At 40.0% G+C, this 19,710-nt stretch overlaps 1 protein-coding gene and 1 long non-coding RNA gene across 3 annotated transcripts in view; one reads left to right on the top strand and one right to left on the bottom strand.

Annotated features, from left to right (window-relative positions):
- Positions 1-6,315, bottom strand: part of unc5ca (unc-5 netrin receptor Ca) — a 220,692-nt gene extending 214,377 nt beyond the window's left edge. For both annotated transcript variants that reach the window (XR_011035077.1, XM_068311709.1), the window contains exon 1: positions 5,943-6,315. Coding sequence is in view for 1 of the 2 variants with exons in the window: in XM_068311709.1 (XP_068167810.1) it covers positions 5,943-6,060 (118 nt within the window). In the remaining variant the exon portion in view is untranslated. The remainder of the gene's footprint in view (positions 1-5,942) is intronic.
- A 5,495-nt stretch (positions 6,316-11,810) lies between these two features.
- On the top strand, positions 11,811-17,778 carry LOC137593045 (uncharacterized). The gene is made up of 3 exons (XR_011035068.1): positions 11,811-11,885; positions 16,347-16,439; positions 16,534-17,778. It is a non-coding gene; the product is annotated as an uncharacterized lncRNA (long non-coding RNA).
- Positions 17,779-19,710: the final 1,932 nt, after the last annotated feature.

Genomic DNA, 19,710 nt, shown 5'->3' with positions numbered 1-19,710 from the left:
GAGAGGGAGTCAGAGAAATGAGGACAAAAAACAGAAAAAAGAAACTGAGTCGATGGACAACAGTACAAATATCTGTGGCCTGGCACTCAATGCCATCGATTCACTGAGGCCAACTGTTTATTATAGGAATCAAGGGTGCCCAGTTTCTTTCTGCAGTGAACTGCAAAAACAACAAGGGAATTCATGTTAGATTTCTCTTTACCAAAAAAAAGTGATTTTTCTGTGAACTGTAGAAGCAAAGGAAATTAAATATTTGAGTAAATGGTAATTCTTTTTTTGATGATTGTGATCTAGTAGTCCATTTTCAATAATATTCTACAATGTTTCTAATGGTGTTTTACCTCAGAGTATAATAATATGACTTTAATGATAATACAGTTAGTATATGTGACTAAAACGCTATAATAGGCTAATTAGATCCTGCTTCAATGCTGTGATATATTGTAATTGTCAGTGTTCGTCTGTCCGACCATTAGTCCACCAAATATCTTCGCAACCCTTGCAGATAGAAAGATGAAACAAAAAGCATATTACTCGGGCGGCACAGGGGATGAAAATGTGATGATGACCTTGAGAAAACTAGGTGAAGGTCAAATTTTAACTTTTGTACTCAGAAACCGGATACGATAGAAAGATGAGGGAGAAGACCAGTGTAAGACCATAGATCAAAGCTAGTGCTTTGATAAAACCTATGCACTAGCTTTGATCTATGGTCAAAGCTAGCACATAGCTTTGACCTAGAGCTATGGACTTGTCAGGTACTACTTTCAGGGTACCCTGACCTACCCTGGAAGTATGACTATGACTATGTTCATAGTCATAGTCAACTTTATTGTCAAATGTACCATATATGCACGACATACAGCACGCATTTAAGCATAAGCTACAGTGGTGGGGAAAAACTCCCTCATTGAGGAAGAAACCCCGACCAGGACCCAGACTCTGGAGGGCGGTCATCCGCCTCGACTGGTTGGGTGGGAAACGAAATATAGCGACAGGGCAAGGAAAAGAGAGAGAGACAGAGAGAGAGTGGCAGATTGGGACAGATAGGATTTCCAGTCCAAATTGTGCTGTAGCTGCAAAAGTGGGGGCAGGATTTCCAGGCCTTTGGATTTCCTGTCTTCCAAAATTGTTCCCCACCTGTCATTGTAATCTCTGACTTTTCTCTTTGTTTTACAGTGCAAGACTGCACTGGGCCGCTGGGCACCTTTATAGTCGGCTATTGATTGGGAACAAACAGAGTTTTCTAAGAAGACTTACTGACTGACACACACACACACACACACACACACACACAAACACACACCAACATAAACAAAAAGGCTGGAAATGAGAGCCCCAATTGAGGCCTTAGGTTTCGAGGGCCATGAAAAATTAATATTTCCAGATCTTTACATGAAACTCTAGAAGGAATTAGGTCTAACAGCAGGAGATGCTGGGAATCAGTGTTAGAACATTTAGCTTGTTCTTTTTCCTCTTTTAACTTGCTCGTCATGATGCACGTTGACATTCACAACCACACACAAACACACAGATAGACACACACAAACACGGAAGGACACATTCTTGTGTTCCATCCTAGGTTTTCCCCTGCGGAGTGAGTGATAGTCAACGGCCCAAGTGGTGTGACGCAGTGTGCCGACATAGCCGATTTGAAAATCTGGCATCCAAAAGCAGATTTCACTTTTGTTTTCCACAATATAAACATTCTTGGAAAGTTATGTCCCCACATAAGCAAGGTCTGTTCAAACTCTCAATTCCTGGTACAGGTGACACTATAATTTCTATGCATTTCAATAAACTCCAAGACAAAATGTATAAATGTAGGACGAGAGAAGGTTCGGCAATTTTAAACTCCAACATAAAATCAACTGAATAAATGGTTAAACACCCAAGGCCAAACAGAGGGAGAATAAAAAAGGTCAGTAATCAATGTTGTAGCTAACATAGGATGCAGACAGAACGGACAGACGGAGAGAAAGAAAAGGTGGGTGGAAAAACGTCTCATCAACGGTCATAGGCAGTGAGTCCATGAAATGTATGGATGGGTAAGCGAGGTTTAGAACAGCCAAGTCAGAAAGGGTGAGGGAAATCTGCCATCACTTGGCTGCTGCAAGCAGCAGGGAAGGGTCTTCTATACAAAACAGCCCCAGATAGAGAAGACATCCTTTAACACACTCCCATGAATGCCTGTCTGCACACAAACACACACACACATGTGCACACACACACACATACACACACACACACACAAACGGAGAGTGAAGAAAAAAATGTAACATTGTTTGACCACAGAAATGCCTTGCTGTGTGCGCGTACGTGTGTGTGTGTGTGTGTGTGTGTGTGTGTGTGTTGTGTGTGTGTGTGTGTGTGTGTGTGTGTGTGTGTGTGTGTGTGTGTGTGAGAGAGAGAGAGAGAGAGAGAGAGAGAGAGAGAGAGAGAGAGAGAGAGAGAGAGAGACAGTCAGTCAGCTTGTCAGGCAGTGGTAGAGTGATCAAAGCTGGCGTAAACCACCCAGTGAGATGTCTCCCTTCCTCGTCCATTCATACTCTCTAGAGTGTCCAGCTTCAACCCTCACGCTTATTCTGGTACAGACGACATATTAAAATTTACCACATAAAACCTGCTCAGCCTATCACACTGTGCTGGCTGGGGTAGCACAGCCAATCAAATGGCCTATTTAGTTCTAATAATTCCCAGCTGTCCCCTAACAATCACTGACTCCTGGATGGCCGCAGTGCATCACGGGACATGATCAGACCGTAATGGGGGACAATACAGGAACTCTGGCAACATGTGAGTGCCAAATGCACATACTGTACAAATGCACGCACGTAACAAAATACTGTGTGAGTTCTGCTAGAGCACCGATGCCAATTTGACACACATACATGAAAATCACACATTCACCCACATAAAGACATTCTGGTGTAAAATAACACGTGTTCACAGAGACACACACACCAGGGGAGTTCACTGGTAACATGTCTGGGCTGCAATATATGTGAATACACAACTAAAAATCACACCGCTTATGTCAGCTCTATCAGTACATCTTAACAGCTCATCAACACCAGGTTCACACATGAACACCTACACTCCCACCTGCACGGACAAACAATCGTGTAAACAAAGACACTCCCCTGTGTGTTGATTTCAAACTCTGATGTATTCAATGAATAAATGTTTGAATGTTTTAAGAAACCTGCTTTGGACAGAAGTACAAGACACCACAGACCCATTAATGATGGTAAAACAAACCCAGCTACCAAACTAACACCATGAAGCAGCTGAACTGTAGAATCTTGTCATACCACTGACTGGTCATCATAATACACACAGGGACCATTCAAACCTTGTAGCGTTGTCTTGACACCCATTCCCTCCAGATCAAATGTAAGGCGGCTGAGCTAATGTCTTTTTAATAGGCGAGATTCGAGGATGGGGTTTAGTGGGATGACCGGTACATGTACTCAAGCTGGCCCGACTGGATCTCAACTATCCCTCTCCTCTCACTGCATGTGCACGTCTGTGCATTCACACGTGTGTTTGTCAGTATGCAAACAATCTGTCCATGGGATAACTTTATCATTTTTATGCTTCTCAAAATCCAGGCAGAGATGCCAGAACGATCCCCGGCATCTGCAGCCTTACGGGGGAACAAGCCAGTGTCAACCGCAGGCCCCTCCCAAGTCCGGATAAATAAAGAAGGTTGTGGCACAAAAGGCAACCCACGTAAAAAAAAAAAAAAACCTTGCCAAACAATATGATTTTTTTTTTTAATGCAAAAAGGATGACACACTGTGGTGGCCCCTCACGAGACAAGTCAAAAGAAGTTTGTAAAAAAGAGTTAACCATTGTGACCCGCGAAAGTGGAAAAAGAGGATAAGATGATGAATGAATAAAGCAAATTCTTATATTAAAACTTCCTAAACCACATAGTCTTCACTAGTGTTAAACTGGAAGCAAAAGTTACCTAAAACACACTCATATCATTCATAAGCTGAGTAGCAGAATGATTCGGTTAAGAGAACTCTTTGTGTTTCCCGATGAAGAACAAAATGCACACAGAAAAGGGAAACTGTAATTTGGAGGACATTTTCTGACAGAATAGATTTGAGAATGAATCAAGCAATGGTGCACTGAAAGGATCCGCTGTGTACACAAAGAACCCACAGTAAGGTGTTTGTGTGTTTTGCCCTTTTCAATAGAACTAATGGAGTGGCTTCAGAGACACGAGTGAAGTTGTTTAGAGCAAAGAAATAACAGAGAGGAAATAACAGGAGCCTGAGCTATGAGTGGGAGGAGAATCAGAGGAGTACAATGAAGGAGTGTGCTGACAATGGGAAGTTTGATCTGCCTTAAAAAGCATCGTTTTAATTTCCAATTAGGCTGAATTTTCAAGCAACGCCAAAGTGAGATTCATATTGGTGACAAGGTGCAATTAATCAAAGTTCAGTGAAAGCCTATTCAAATCATGTCCCTAAATTGCAGCACATTGATTTAACAGTAAACCAATAGAAAGCGGTCATTATGAATATATGTGGGTGCTGCTCAAATGTTGTTCCATGGAGCATTGTAAGAAAGCTGGAAGCAACATCATGTCCAGTTCCTGGCCAAATTCTTGAGGCATTCCATTAATGTCAATATCAATTCACTGAAAAGACCAGGTGGAGAAAAGGCGAGTGACTGATTCCTTTCAGAGACTTTCAAGTCAAGAAGGGGATGTTAAAAGAACGAGATTACAGCGACACGGAGGCCTAATACTATATTATAAACTACACAGAATTCTACGTTTAAATATAACATTAAAGTTACCAACTGCATGTGATTAAGTAAAAAGTCCCAGATTTATGGGGCCCTACAATAAAAATCTAGTTAATTGAACACCGAAGTGGAAAAAAGGTGTAAGTGTAATAGGAAGACAAAGCCGTTGTATGTCTATCCCTTCATTATTGAAAAAAAATATTTTTTTATTTAGAAAAAAACTCATATTACTTCACTAAAATGTATGAAATTAGCCCCTTTTTTTTCGGATTCCTCTCAGCCTGTGACCTGTGATATCTACTGCAAACAGGAGGTGTGAAGATGCACGTCACTCCTCAGAAATATTACTTTAATTTTCTTGTTGTGATTCATACGGGGTTGAACAGTGGTAGAAATACTCTACACCTCATCATCCAAACAACCCATCTAGACGCTCATGTGTATTTAAATACAATGAGTACTTTGGATTCTCTCGTGGGCAAATGATGCTGACTTTATTTTATAGATGCATTTAGTTTTCATGTGATGTTTGTAGAATATCTCCGCTGGGGACTTTTTGGTGAGAGTTATGTAATTGTCTTTACGCTTTATGTTTGTGACTTCTGATCAATTTTCCAATGGGATCAGCGATGCGTCGCTTCTATATTGCGAAGTGATATGCATTTACCGCGGACTCCGATTGCCGCCCTTCACAGTTACCACTTTAACAGCAGCCCCGTAGTTCCTTCACCCAGGAAGACCACCGCGTTCCCCTGGAGTTTTGGGCAGTCGCAGTCTTATCTGCTCAAACCACATTCTCTCGCAAGAGTCGATCCTTTTATATATATTTTTTTATTTATTTTTTTTACACCCTGACTTGAAGAACTACCCCATTCATGAGGCGATCAGCACGTTAAAAACCTCCGTCTGTGTTGCGAGATTCAAGAAGGAACCGACATGCGCACATGTATATTAGTACACCTTTAGGCACTGACCGCAAACCACCCACTCATCAGCATCAGCTCAGTTTGAATGAAAACCTGTTTTTAAAAAAAGTAAACCTCCTCGGAAGGAAATACCTGTGCCCTCAAGTCTAACTGACCCTACCGCATCTCGGCAGTAAAGATAAGGTTCCATCGTCTCCAAATAATTAAGACGTTTTAAAAAGCGATATAAGACGCGCTCTCCAGTCTTACCTTGGGCGACACCTCGGTGTAAGAGCACCAGGAGAAGCAGGATCCCCGGCATGGCGCACATCCTAACTAAGCTGCAACCTCCTCGTCCTATTCCACTTCTCTGTCCACTTCTGCTCATTACAAGCAATGCGTAAAACGCATAAAAACACAAAAGTCCACGGTCCACGAGAAGGGGGGGGGGGGTAAATACAAAACCCCTCCACAACAGGGTCTGCTTAATCAGACGAGTTCAATACCGAAATGGGTGAGTCGCTTCCGAAAAAAGAAGTCCGCCTCCAGAGGCACAGGTTAAGCTCTGAAACGACAGAGGTGGGAATGACCACGGGGTCCCTTCACTCGTGTCAGCGGCTCAGCTGCCTGCCACTAAGCTCAGCTTCTCTCTCCGTGCGCTCTTTCCCTCTCCACTCTCCGTTTACGCAGAGAGAGAGAAATGCCTCCGCCCTCTGGCTACCATACCACACTTTGCATTTCTTTCTCTCGGCTGCAACCTGCTTATATCTTTGTAGAATCCCCGCTTTCGAACTTATCAAACAAAACAAATAACATTTAATAACATCGTAGTGACGCCCCGAACAAGAATGTTCACAGCATTTTGACACTTCTAGAATTGAGCGTTTAAAATGTCTTAGGTTGTCACAACTTATCAAATAAATTGAAAACTTTAAAACAACCGTCTTTCTTGAGGAGTTCTTGAACCACGTTTCTTCGTCTTTCTTCTTCTTTTTCTTTTCTTTTTTTTTTTTTTTTTTTTGCTTTTGGTATATTTTAAGGACTTCCGCAAGTTTATTATTTGCGCGTGTTCGAGGTTTTGTGCACATTCCAGTGCGGGTCAAAGCAAAGTTTCTCCGCGGGCTCATCGAATGACATCTGCCCCCTGACGGCCGCGTCCACGCAGGCACAGTACTGTGAAAGGTACGTTTCCACAGTTTGTGCACTTCGTTTGCAACCAAATTGCACTACTACTGTACATGGAAACTACATTTAAGAAGTTTGTAAAAAAAAATTTAAAAAAAAAAGGATTTTCTTGTTTATGGACACACACACACACACACACACACACACACACACACACACACACACACACACACACACACACACATAAAAGCACACACACGTTGCAGCACAGTCATTCCAATGTGCTCAATATTTTGCTTCACAATCAAATACTTGGATGAGACAGTGGTGGATGGAGTATCCTGTTGTCTCACAGCAAGAACGCCTTGCTTTCCAACTCACGAGAGACTATCCTGTGTGGAGTTTGTATGTTCTCCTCATGTTCTGCATGGGTTCTCTCTGGATTATCTGGTTTTCTCATTAAATGAACATGAGAGCATTCAGACATAAGCGTGTAACTCAAAACATAAATAAACAACAGTATGGCTGGTTACGTTTCAAAAATGGATACGTAAATTGCATTTCAATTGAAAACAAATTACCAAGATGGAAGAAAAGAAGACAGTCAAATTCTATTAACTACAACTCCGTTTAAGTGTGATTGCTTTGGTTCAAAGCTTTTTGCAGCCTAGGACCTTTGCTCATTGTTGTACAGATCACTCTCAACCCCAACTTCCATCATTTAAAGTATTTAGTGGTTTAATTTAGTCTTTGGACATTCTCCTTGTAAATTACATCCCTCTTGTGGGGATGTAATGTCAGTAAATATCCTCTAAATGTGTGTGTGTGTGTGTGTGTGTGTGTGTGTGTGTGTGTGTGTGTGTGTGTGTGTGTGTGTGTGCGTGCGTGCGTGTGCGTGTGCGTGTGTGTGTCTGTGTGTGTCTGTGTGTGTCTGTGTGTGTCTGTGTGTGTCTGTGTGTGTCTGTGTGTGTGTGCCGTCCTGTCTCCTCTGGAGCCAGCCTCTTCTTATGATCAAAGCCTTTAGGGTCTTTGTCATACTTTCTCTTTTTCTTTCAAAGTGAGCTCATGTTAAACCACCTCCATTTTATTCATTTTTGTCATCATAACAGAGACATATGTAGATACATAGAAAGACAAACCCTTTCTTCATTGGTTGCATGAGCCTGTGTCTCACAGCAATAAAGAGACATCAATATAGATAGGGGAGACAGAACACAGATGAGAGGAAGACTTAGAAGGATCTACAAATCTCAATATCTTTATTAAGGAAAGGATAAGAGTAAGGTATTTTACGATATACAGCCATAATGAAAAAAAGTTTATACGTCAAATTTATTATCAAATGTCAATTGTTCAGAGTCTGCTGTTGCATATCAGTTGTTAGAATTCTAGACCGTCTTCATGCTTAATTTTTAGCATACAGACACGGGAGGAGTATTGACTGAATGATTGAACCAGTTCTTGTTGGCTAGATTAGGCAGACATCCAACTAGGGAAGAGAAAAAAATTCTCACCAGACCCAGGCAAAAACTTACCAGTACAAAACCAGAGGAAACAACAGGTGTGTAGGAGTGATACTCATCAGGATGCAGCTCAATGAAAGCAGGAGGTACTGCACTGGACCAAAAAAAGGTACGAGTGCTAACATACATTGAGACAACACTTACACAAAGTGGAAGAGGTGATTCATGAACCACTGTTCCAGGAGTTAATCACTTCTGGCAGGTTCTTGGGGAGCTCTCTGAGCTGGACTAGCAGGGGTAAAAATGGCAGTTATAGGAATTGTCTGTCCTAAGGAAGCCATGAGGAAAACTTGCTTTTTCTTGGCTGATATGTAACCTTGGCATTATATTTACTTTTGTCAAGTCCAGAGCACTAAAATTAAAATTAATAGTTAAATCAGCAAAACTCTACAAAGATGAGAAGAAACCTAAAGTATTCACTTAACTTTTTTTTACTTGAACTTTCGATTTGATTATGTTCCTAAGTGCAGCAACACTGAAATCTTGTGCACTGCTATTCCTGTTAATAATAAGTATGTTAAAGTGCACTGCTGGGTGTGTGCATGATTTCAAGATAAACATACAGTACCAGTCAGGTTAATGGTTAAATTGTTTACTAATCATAATTCCGAAGCTCCAAACAATTTGTGATAAGTGTAAAGGGTGATAAAATATTCCATTTGCGAAAAGACCATAGTCATCAATATCCTTAGAAAGACTGAAGGAATTACAATGAAGATGACAAATATGTAAAATATAAATTGTCAGAATAAATGTTGGTTCACCATGGAAGCAGCTAATGTTCACATTAGGCATAAATAACAAAAGAATCATGAACTCTTCTGCATTTATTTCCATTGCAAGTGAAAAGAAAAGCAAGTAGTTAAATTGAATTAATGTCATTTGACACACCATTAAAACTGGTTGCACCATCAGTTAAAGAACACTGCAGCATTGACTTAAAGAGGATTTTTTTTGTTTGTTTGTTTTCAGCAGACGTTTCAACATGTCTCAGTAAATTTCATGTTGAAAATCCCCCATGACTTCACTTGCTTATTGTGCCTGTCATTCTGTCTCCATCCCTTTCTACAGACACAAATACTCAATCTTCAATATATTCAGGCATTGTGAACCCCGAGTGTGTTACAGGATTCAAAGTTTCAGTATACTTATACATATTTGCTTCAAAGTGGTTATAGAATAGTGAAATGAATAATTCATTTTCTCTAGTCGCCCTTTTGGACTGAAGATTGTGGCCTGCGTGAATACAGAAGTTATGCAGCCTTACAATGTTAGTCTGAAAACTGTAACAAAGACAAAATAACATTAATGTACCTCAAAAGTTGAAGGCACTATGTGGAATAACAAATTAATCTCCTCTAGGCTCACATTTGGACTCCAATATTCCTTCCTCTGTGATTTTCATCAAATCAGTGATACTGCATGTAGAATTTCATCCTAGACCCATATGAACGTTTGACACCATTCTTATTATTGTCTGGATGTTTTGTTGAATCCTGCAAGAAGGAGTCAACAGCGTAGCTTACTTTGCCAGCACAAGTAAACTTAGAAGTAGTTGACGTTCACATTGAAAAGTTCATTGCTCTCCTACAAGCTGCAACTGAGTTTATAATGAGCAGCTGGTAGCCAACATGTTGCTTTTACAGCATGATGTCCACTTTGTTGAATATAGCAGAGTTGCAAAATCATGCAAAAGACTTAAAACTCAATCATGATCAAAACACTTTTTGGCACTCTGACACATATAAACCTTACTTCAGATTGCTGATCAATTAAATATAGAAGAAAAAGTATTCAGCATGTCCAGAAAAACAAAGCAACAACAAAGAGTTTAGGTTTCCATGTGTACAGTGATCGTATTTTGTGAGAATGTTTTCGAGGATGCTGCCTTGCCTTTGCTATATGAAAATGTTGAATTGAAAGTTCCCCTCAGAACAAGCTCACATTATTAGCCTCCCATAGCTTTTTTTCAGTATCAGGGCTTTGAACCAGAATTTTTTGACAATCGGTTCGTTCCGAACAGAAACGGAATTATAACATTTCCGGTTTTGTGTTCCACCCACAAACTGACGTTCCTGAACCGGTTAGAACAAAAAAATAAAGTTCCTGAACCGGTTAATAATGTTCCTTGTAGATATGAATATGTATGTGCCGTATTTTGCGCACCATGAGACACGATTAAAAGCCTTAAAATTTCTCAAAAATCAACTCTGCTCCTTTTAACATTAAGTGTCTTATGTGTACACTGAGTTCGAAAATCTTTAAAAATGTTTTTTTGTGATTTTAGTCAGCGATCCGCCAGATTGACCATTTTCCACCGACATAGGACGTAATACGTCACTACGTACGTCGGCAGCGATAGACCAATTAGAGAACATGACGCAAGGATACGTCCAGCATACCTCGGGTAGCTATCGGTATACAGTAAATGCCGGTATTGTACCACAAGTATGCTGCATAATCACATTTGTTTGGCTAAAGACCCTCGACAATGGCGTCAGCGAAGAGACACACTTGCGAAGCATCGTTTGAACTCCAGGCTATCAGTTCCGGTTGTTCCGGTTCACGTAAAGAGACCGGGTGGCTTTTTTCACGCTTCGCCATCTCTCTTGATCTGTGACTACATGCACGCCCATACCACCGCTTCTAATAAAAACACTTCAAGCGGCTGAATTCAGAGCTTGCCATCATCCTGGGAGGATTAACGAAAGAACTCAAACTGCTGGACATCGGTGTGAACAGAGCCTTTAAAGTTGAGCTGCGTGCGTCTTGGAGTGATGGATGAGAGATGTGAACACACGTTTACCAGGACTGGAGCCAGTGCCTAGCAAGTTTCACCGCGAGTTACACCACAATTTGTGCGTGGATTGCGGATGCCTGGAGTAAAGTGTCTGCTTCAACTTTTGTCCGATATGTTTCACAAAAGCCGGCATCATTACCGGACAGCCACCCAGATACCAGACGGTCAGTGAAATTGCCGAGCTATTCAGTGCAGACCAAAGATGAGGACTTCGCAGGGATTTAGCACAGATTTATCAAAAAATAAAGAAATAAAACACACATTTAAAAAATAATGTTGGTGTATTTTTTGAAATTTAAATACGTAGTACAATACAGTTCAACCACAGTCAGCTTTTTGCTTCTGTTAGCAAGCATGCACCAAACAATAAGGTGCACCTTGTGTAAAAGTAGAGAGAGTAGAGTATAACTTCATTCATTCCTTAAAGGAGGTTCCGTCACGCAAATTGATTTCTCTTTCCCACACAGCATAGTAAGTACACTCTAAATGTAATAGCTGTGCTTACTTAAATCGTAACAGTGTACTTTACTAATCTGTCCCTTTCCTACTGATTTAACTCATGGAAAGTAAGTATATAGTCATTTTTTCGGCGAGGAGGTTTAATGCTTAGTTCATTTGCGTAAACTGTACTGGTATCGTGCTGTTCCTGGCCTGAACGCACACACGCTCGGCACTGCACATGCGCAGTAGTGCAGCTCGAGAGACGTTTCCAGATACCACGTGGACAAAAACTTGGGAAGAAGACAACGATTTCTGCGTCTCTTGGTAAGTTGTTAAAATTCTTTCGATTGCCAGTTATAATTTCATTACTTTACAACTAATTTTTTTGCAGGACTTTTTTTTTTCTGAACGTAGGCATTACAAACGTTTCTGGCCGATAACTAGGCTAATGCTATTGTTAGCTAGCATTAGCCCGGACAGGTGACTAAAACCGCCATTATCGTGTAATATCGTATCACGGTAATTTATAGACCGCTATGATACATTCATGATGTGATCATGATGTAAATGCTAGTTTGAAGCAAACTAACACAGTAAAAGAGGTTATGGTTAATTGGCTGCTGTAGCATGACACCGTGCTTCTCGGGACCTGAGGACCGTGCAAGGCAGACAGGCAGGCGGGCTGACCGACCTACGCCTTCTGGACCAGCCGCTTTATTAAGAGAAATATAAAGGAGTGAGAGCGAGGGAAAAGCGGTGAAAGTGAATCGATGTGCCATGGCTTGTGCTAATATATCAATTGTAATGTTTGCTGTTAGTGCTTTGTAACAATCTATCGACGCTCCGGTCGTTTATCGGTGTTTTCTTTCTGTCTTTGACCGATCGCAGGATGCTCCGCTCCGCTCAGAGCGACACCGTTCGCTCCCCGGTGAGCTCTGACACACGCAAACTCTGTTGCATTACGAGCTGCCGCAACTTATAACTTCTCCGTCCTCTGTCCCGTCATCGGATCAGTGGTTATTACGCTGAATTCAGTAGTCATAAACCTTTTAATGGCAAGCTCCGCGAGACAAATCCCCCCCCCGTTAAAAAACGGATTGAAGTCTGTAAACGTCACCGTTGTAATGTAGTCTAAACAGAAATCTATTGCAAATCATAATTGATTACCCACAGAACTTTTTTTTTAAATTATTATTCTGCTTCAAAGTAACATTTACACATTTGATGAATGGATTTGCGCAAAGATGCAGGGCAGAATGACCACAGCCATAACCAAATAAGAAACTACCTGGCGTGTATTTCTCATAACTGTTAAGGGGTTGTCATTTTGGATCAAAAATGACAAAAGAGATGCTCTACTTGCTCTGGCAAAATTAAATGTCTTCGCTTAAGTATGGCAACTATTTTTGATGCTATTTTTGTGACCTTATTTATTACTTTGTTTAGGGTTTGACCGCAGACAGCCAACACTGATGCAAGTGTAAGTTTTGCAACTTCACATGTGAAAAGAGACATTATAAATTGAAACATGGTGGTTGCACAAGAACATCACCATTACCCTGTGTTCATAAGGAAGGCCCCTGCACATCCAAGACCTTTAATGCTCTTAAGGTGCATCTATCAAGACCTCACTCCCAAATTAATGAGACTTTTGATGCCACAAAAAATGTGTTCCGGTGTCTGCTTTGTGACTTCAATGAGCCGTGTGTTGAAAAATACTTTTTTTCACACTTACAGACAAATATTCGGATGCACCAATAAGTACAGTGTCCTTACAAGGATTGTAACTTTGAAACCTCTCTACATTTAATGCCCACAAAAGCAGGAGCCATGATGGTGGACAGATACATAGCCAGTTGCAGTTCAAAACGGAAATTTTAACATATTCAGAAACTTTTGGTGAAGTTGTTCAAACTGCAGATGACGGTGACATTGAAGATGCAACTGATTTTCAAGAGGAGCATTTGAACGCAGGTAATAGTGATGATTAGGAGAGGCAGCTTGAGCATAATTTGGCAGCCCTTTTCCTAAGAATGCAGACCATACTTAAGATATCAGAAACTGCTGTGCAAGACGTAATACAGCAAATAAGACAGATAATGGACCTGTCAAAACCTTTGCATTTTTCTGCTATTCAGAGAGTACTCTTTAACTACTATCCTGATGCAGACATATCTATTGCAAGAGATACAGTAACTGAATCTCAGAGAGTGATGTCATTTTGAAACACACTCGAAAAGGAGGTTCCCCATCCACTTCTTGCAAAAGAGCCTCTTGCATGGTAAGAGAGTTTAAAATTGTGGAACCTGTTGAATTTGTCACTAATGAACACAAGCAGTCAGTTGTATACATACCTGTCCTTAAAATGCTCCAGACTTTGTTAAACAACGATGAAATCTTGGACAAAGCTCTCACAGTTAGCAATGGTGACGGGGAAGGATACAGTACCTTCAGGGATGGTTCACGTTTCAAAAAAAATTCTTTAGTGGTGAATGAAATTTTTCAAATTACCTTGGCACTTTACATTGATGACTTTGAGGTTGTAAACCCTCTGGGGACCTCTAAAAATAAACACAAAATCTGCAATATATTGGGTTTTACTAAATATTGCACCCAAATTCCACTCCTTTCTCAGCTCAATACAGTTATCTCTTCTTTGTAAGACAAACACTGTCAAATTATGTGGGTACTCTGAAGTCCTTCATCCACTCCTTCGGGATCTCGTGCTACTTGAGAAGCATGGTGTATATGTTGAAAAATTAGACTCAAGTGTCAAAGGAACTGTTTTGTATATTGCAGCAGATAATTTGGCTGCTCATTCTTTGGCAGGATTCAGTGAAAGTTTTGTCTCTGATAAGATTTGCCACTTTTGCATGGCTACACAACAGGACATACAAGATCATGAAGTCAGGTCTGGTCACTTCTGCTTAAGAACAAAACAAGACCATGACCGGCATTGTGTGGGAAGTCCAGCAGGATGCCCAGGTGGCAAAGCAATATGGTGTGAAAGGGAGCTGTCCTTTAAGTGTTCATTTGGAGCACTTTCATGTTGTTGATGGCTTCCCCCTAATATCCTCCATGATTTGCTTGAGGGCATTGTTCCTTCGGAGTTGATTCTTTGCATTCAGGATTTCATAAAAAAGAAGTTCTTCACACTTGAGATGATGAATCATGCCATTAAGGAATGTCCCTACACACGTTCAGACAAAACAAACCAGCCTCAGATAATTTCTAAAACATTCCATGCTAAAGGGACCATTGGAGGTAATGGTCATGAAAACTGGAGCTTGATCAGACTCCTTTCCCTGTTGATTGGCCATTATATCCCTGAAGAAGATAAAGCATGGGAGGTTTTACTGTGCTTGAAAGATGTGGTGGAGTTGGTGATGTGCACAAGGTTGACTGAGGAGTCACTCCACTATCTGGATTTCAAGTTGTTAGAGCATAGAACATTACTTCGAGAGGCATTCCCTCACTACAAACTCCGTCCAAAACACCATTACTTGGAGCATTATCCCCATCTAATTCAAGTATTTGGACCACTTGTAGATGTGTGGACTATGAGATTTGAGGGAAAACACAAATTCTTTAAGCAAGTAATTCGGGGAGCCCACAACTTCAGAAATGTTCCCTTGACTTTGGCTGATCGTCACCAGAAGATGATGGCTTACCATTTAGATTCTGCTTCATCTTTTAAACCAGCATTAGAAATAGACAAAGTAAAGAGTGTCATAATCTCTTCCTTTCCAGACAATTTGCAGCATCATTTGTTGGCAAATAATGCAACTCAAAACACGGTCCTTACAGCAGCATCTGTCAGCATAGATGGTGTTAAGTATGCAGCTGACATGATGGTGTCTGTTGATTCATGTGCAGGCCTTCCGGAATTTAGGCAGATTCAGGAGGTTGTACTTGTGGATACAAATGTTTTATTCATTTGTAGACAATTCCTTTCATGGTATTACGAACATTTGAGAGCTTATGAAGTCTGTAAAACTAGCTCAAGCTTGCTTGTAACTGAGTTGAAAGACTTAAATGATGCCTACAGAGTGAAAGGCCAGTTGTTTGTGACCCTAAAGCGTTACATTTTGTGCTGATATCATATGTTGTTCTTTCAGAACCATGGACGAGTCCTGGCCAGTGAGGGTAGTGGTTTCTGAAAATGATATTCGAAAAGTAACTTTCTACAAAAGGCAGAATACTTTGGAAGAGCTAATAAGCGAGCTAAAAAAACAACTTGATCAGCAGTATGTCTTCAAGCTTCACTATGAAGACCCAGAGTTCAACTATGCTTTTTGCAACCTTACGGATATAACTGAGCTTCCTGATAGACCCACACTGAAGATTGTCCCTCTGGAAAATGTAGTTGTAACATTGGCTGTTGCCAGTCCATCATCTTCAGCAAGCGGATTGTCTTCATTGATTGTGTCCTCACCTGGGTCGTCTGACACAGAAATACTGCCTCGCACAGAAGACACATCACCACTGACCTCATGTGAACCATGGCCTTCTACTTTTGAGGTGCCATATTTCTCTGTAAATATTGAATATAGACTGAGACAAGGAAACCTAATTTATATGAGAGATGGCACACGCATGTCAGTTTCAAGGAACATGAAACATGATATTGTGCAGAAGCTAGCTGAGGAGATGTACAAGTTCTCAGCTTACCCTCAAGATGAACACTTAACTTGTCAAACTGCTCCTTTAAATAACTCAAGTTAGAAAAATATGATGCAATTTCTTCAGAAATTATTACTTATTTCACTTTTTTCCCAATTGTAGACTCATGATATCGAGGCCATGAGGACTGCTGTCCTGCGATGTCTTCCAATTTTCCTTGGCGATGATGGAAGTGCTTTTTTCAAAGTCATTTTTGTAAGTATTGCATACAACACACTGAAATCAGAAACTGCAACTACTTTAGACCAAAATTTTCAAATTAGTTTGTAACCTTCCTTTATATCTGCAGGACACTGATATTGCAGATGTCACACAAGTTCCTGTTGGGGTATTGACAGTTATACCTGAAGACAGACAGCTGCCACTTCCAAATGCCCTGCACCTTGAACCCTCCAGCATTGCTGTAATTACTGGAAGGTGATATTGTTGTGGATGATGTTGAAAGCCACGCACAAGCTTTTTGCATCACATTTGGATTAATATACGCTCTTCACTTGGATTATCCAAAAACACTAAAGAACACCTGTGACTTCATTCAGAGGGTAATGCTCAACTTGGGTGTGGGCAACCTGAGACCAAAACTTCAGAGCCTAAAAAATGCTCTTTTGCAGTAGGTGTTTGTACTGCCGGCAGAGCTTTAAAATAAGGGATCCTGAGGTATACTTAATGTGAGTATTAACCAACGAAACTGACAAGTGTTCTGCAAAGGTTTTGTGGTCCCTATCCAGTATTTAAAACTATGTGCATTAATGCCAGAATGGTCTTAGTTAGAACAGATAATTGAAGCAACGCCTACCAAGTCAACAAATAAATTCAATAATTTTTCACATGGACAGAAAATTGGTGCATCAAGAATTCTAACTGGTCAATAAGGCTCACTGCCATCAAATCTTGAACATACGAGTGGTGTGTCCCAACATTTGAAAACTAATGTTTGGATAAATATATGCACTAAAAAGCTAGTCAGCACAGGGGTGTGACTTTATTTGTTCTACTTAAGTCTCTAGTTTTTCAGTGTGTGCGTATTGTTTGAAGTTTTGATCCCATTTTGATTAATCAAAAGCTGATTGTGAAGTTCCGCATAAAAGTTTGATTGATAATAGCATTCATTCTGAGATGTCGGACTTAGGGAAAAATTATAGAATTTATTTGTTGAATTGTTTGGAGTTGCTTAAATTATCTTCTGTTTTACATAACTAAGACTATACTGGCATTGATACACTTAGTTTAGTGACTGCAAAACCTTTACTAAAAGTTGTTACTGGGCATTGAGCATTGGGAATTTGAAATTTCCTAGATTGCCAGTATTTTCTGTTTTTACTTATTTTCCATTTTCCTTATTGCAGTTCAAAGAACAATTGTTTATATTTTATTTAACTTGAAAGCTGATTGAAGTAATCAGAATTAGAATTTATTATGTTGTTGATGCTGTTACAGAAAGCTGCTAGATTTGTTGAGCAATATTTGTTCATAAGACACAATTTGGCTTATTTGTTTTTATGGTGCACATTTCATTTATTTTCTGTGGCCTTAGTTTAAGATTCACGTGTTAAAATAAAATCCTGTAAACTTACCATTCCTTGTTCTGTTTACTTGTTTTTTTTAGTGAAATCTGTTTCCTGGATTATTCTGAGTAAACCCAACTCTCAGTTAAGTTAGACTAACTTGGCGTACTTAAGTTAGTGACACTCAGAAAGATCAAGTTTATACTTGCTATTATACTTGCTATAATAGTAAATTCAACTACATTTGAAGTAAACTTTACAAGTATATATTTAGTAAACTTAACACTGTTAGTTCTACTTCCCTTTTTAAGTGCAATCTGTTTCCTGGATTCTTTTAAGTAAGCAGAACTTCTCACACAAAACACAGAAAAAGCACACAGAAAGCACCAGCACATAGAAAATAGCATATCGAAGTACAGAAATAAACTCCGTAATTTAGACTGCGCCTCTTTATACAATGCGCCGATGGTGCGCAAAATACGTTAACTTAAGGACTTTTAATTGGCAACTAAAGCAATTAGTTTATACGTCTATAGACTATCATTATAGATATGTCCCTCCCCTACAGTAAACAGTACCACAGCACTACACCACTGCTTTATGCAGGTTATATCACTAGTTAAGGCTTATGCCTCCTACTTAGACACTACATGAAATAAGACAATAACTTCCACCATGTCATTTATTGCTGAACAACAGATCTTCATTGTGCTTCTCCCATAGCTCAATCTTACTACAAAGCGCTGGCAGTACGGGAACACACTGCACAGAAAATGACTGCAGCCAATGAGTTACTGTTTAAATCATACATTTTTAAGATTGACATACTGCAGTGTTTACCTGTTATGATTAAATTGTGACTGGGAGACCTCCCTTTTCTTAACTGCTGCTGATAGCCGCTACTTCTCTCCGCTCTCATCCCGCGTCCAGTGAATGACAGGAAGTGAAACATGAGGTCAAATATTTTTTTCAAGAACGGAAAAAAACCCCAGTATTAACCAGTTTACAATTATTTTCTGTTCCGATTCTGTTCCAGAACATTAAAAAATATAAAGTTTTCGGTTTTGTTTTAGTTCCTGCGTAAATACCAAAAGTTTCCTGTTTTTGTTTTCGTTCCATGAAGCAGTTCAAAGCCCTGGTCAATATGCTGCACTTCTATCTCGCTACCTGTAGACATACAACATCACATATGCCATTTCCTGTGGAATCTCTATTATATGTCAGAAGAAAGAGTGGGCCCCTTGGGGGTGACTATGTTTAATCTCTTTCAGCAGTTACATAATGGCACCCAGTTCACATTTTAATCAGTGAATAGATGGCTGCACCCAGGGACGAATAATCACATCTATAAATTCTAATCTAATATCCAGCTACATTCAAGTGGATTAGAGGAGAGGGGAGATGGAGGGTAGAGGCACAGGTGGTACACCTCAGTGTGAGGGAGTGTTTATATAAGGATTTATTTATGTGTTATGTTGAGATGGAATAAAACTATTTAATTATCTGTGTCTGTGTAGAGTTTTCACATGCGTGTGCACATGGGAATTTATATCTATTGTAAAACGCACCGTCCATAATATTAATCATCTTGGATCACTTTTGATTTTAGTGGTCTGGAAAGTTGTTTGGTGATGAGTACTGACAATCTCATTCAATAGATGGCTCTGTGTGACCCACAATGTGTCCCACAGGCTGGATCCAACGTCACTGTGCTAACAAAAAGGAATCAGGAAATTTATCCAGACAGATAAATGGACAGACAGACAAAGATAGAATGCATCATCAAATTGAATTGTTTCCGAAGACACACACACAGACACACACACACATACATGGGATTTAGCAGGAAATACAAAATGCTGTGGGATGTATAAAGTGATTGAAAATCTAAGTCAGTGTGTGATATCATAAGCAATAAACAGTGTATTTCTCATAAAGATAATGGGGTTTTTTTACATCCT

Source organism: Antennarius striatus, chromosome 3 (genome assembly GCF_040054535.1).
Source record: "Antennarius striatus isolate MH-2024 chromosome 3, ASM4005453v1, whole genome shotgun sequence".
In the NCBI taxonomy this organism is placed as follows: Eukaryota; Metazoa; Chordata; class Actinopteri; order Lophiiformes; family Antennariidae; genus Antennarius; species Antennarius striatus.
This window is presented reverse-complemented; position numbering and strand designations above follow the sequence as displayed.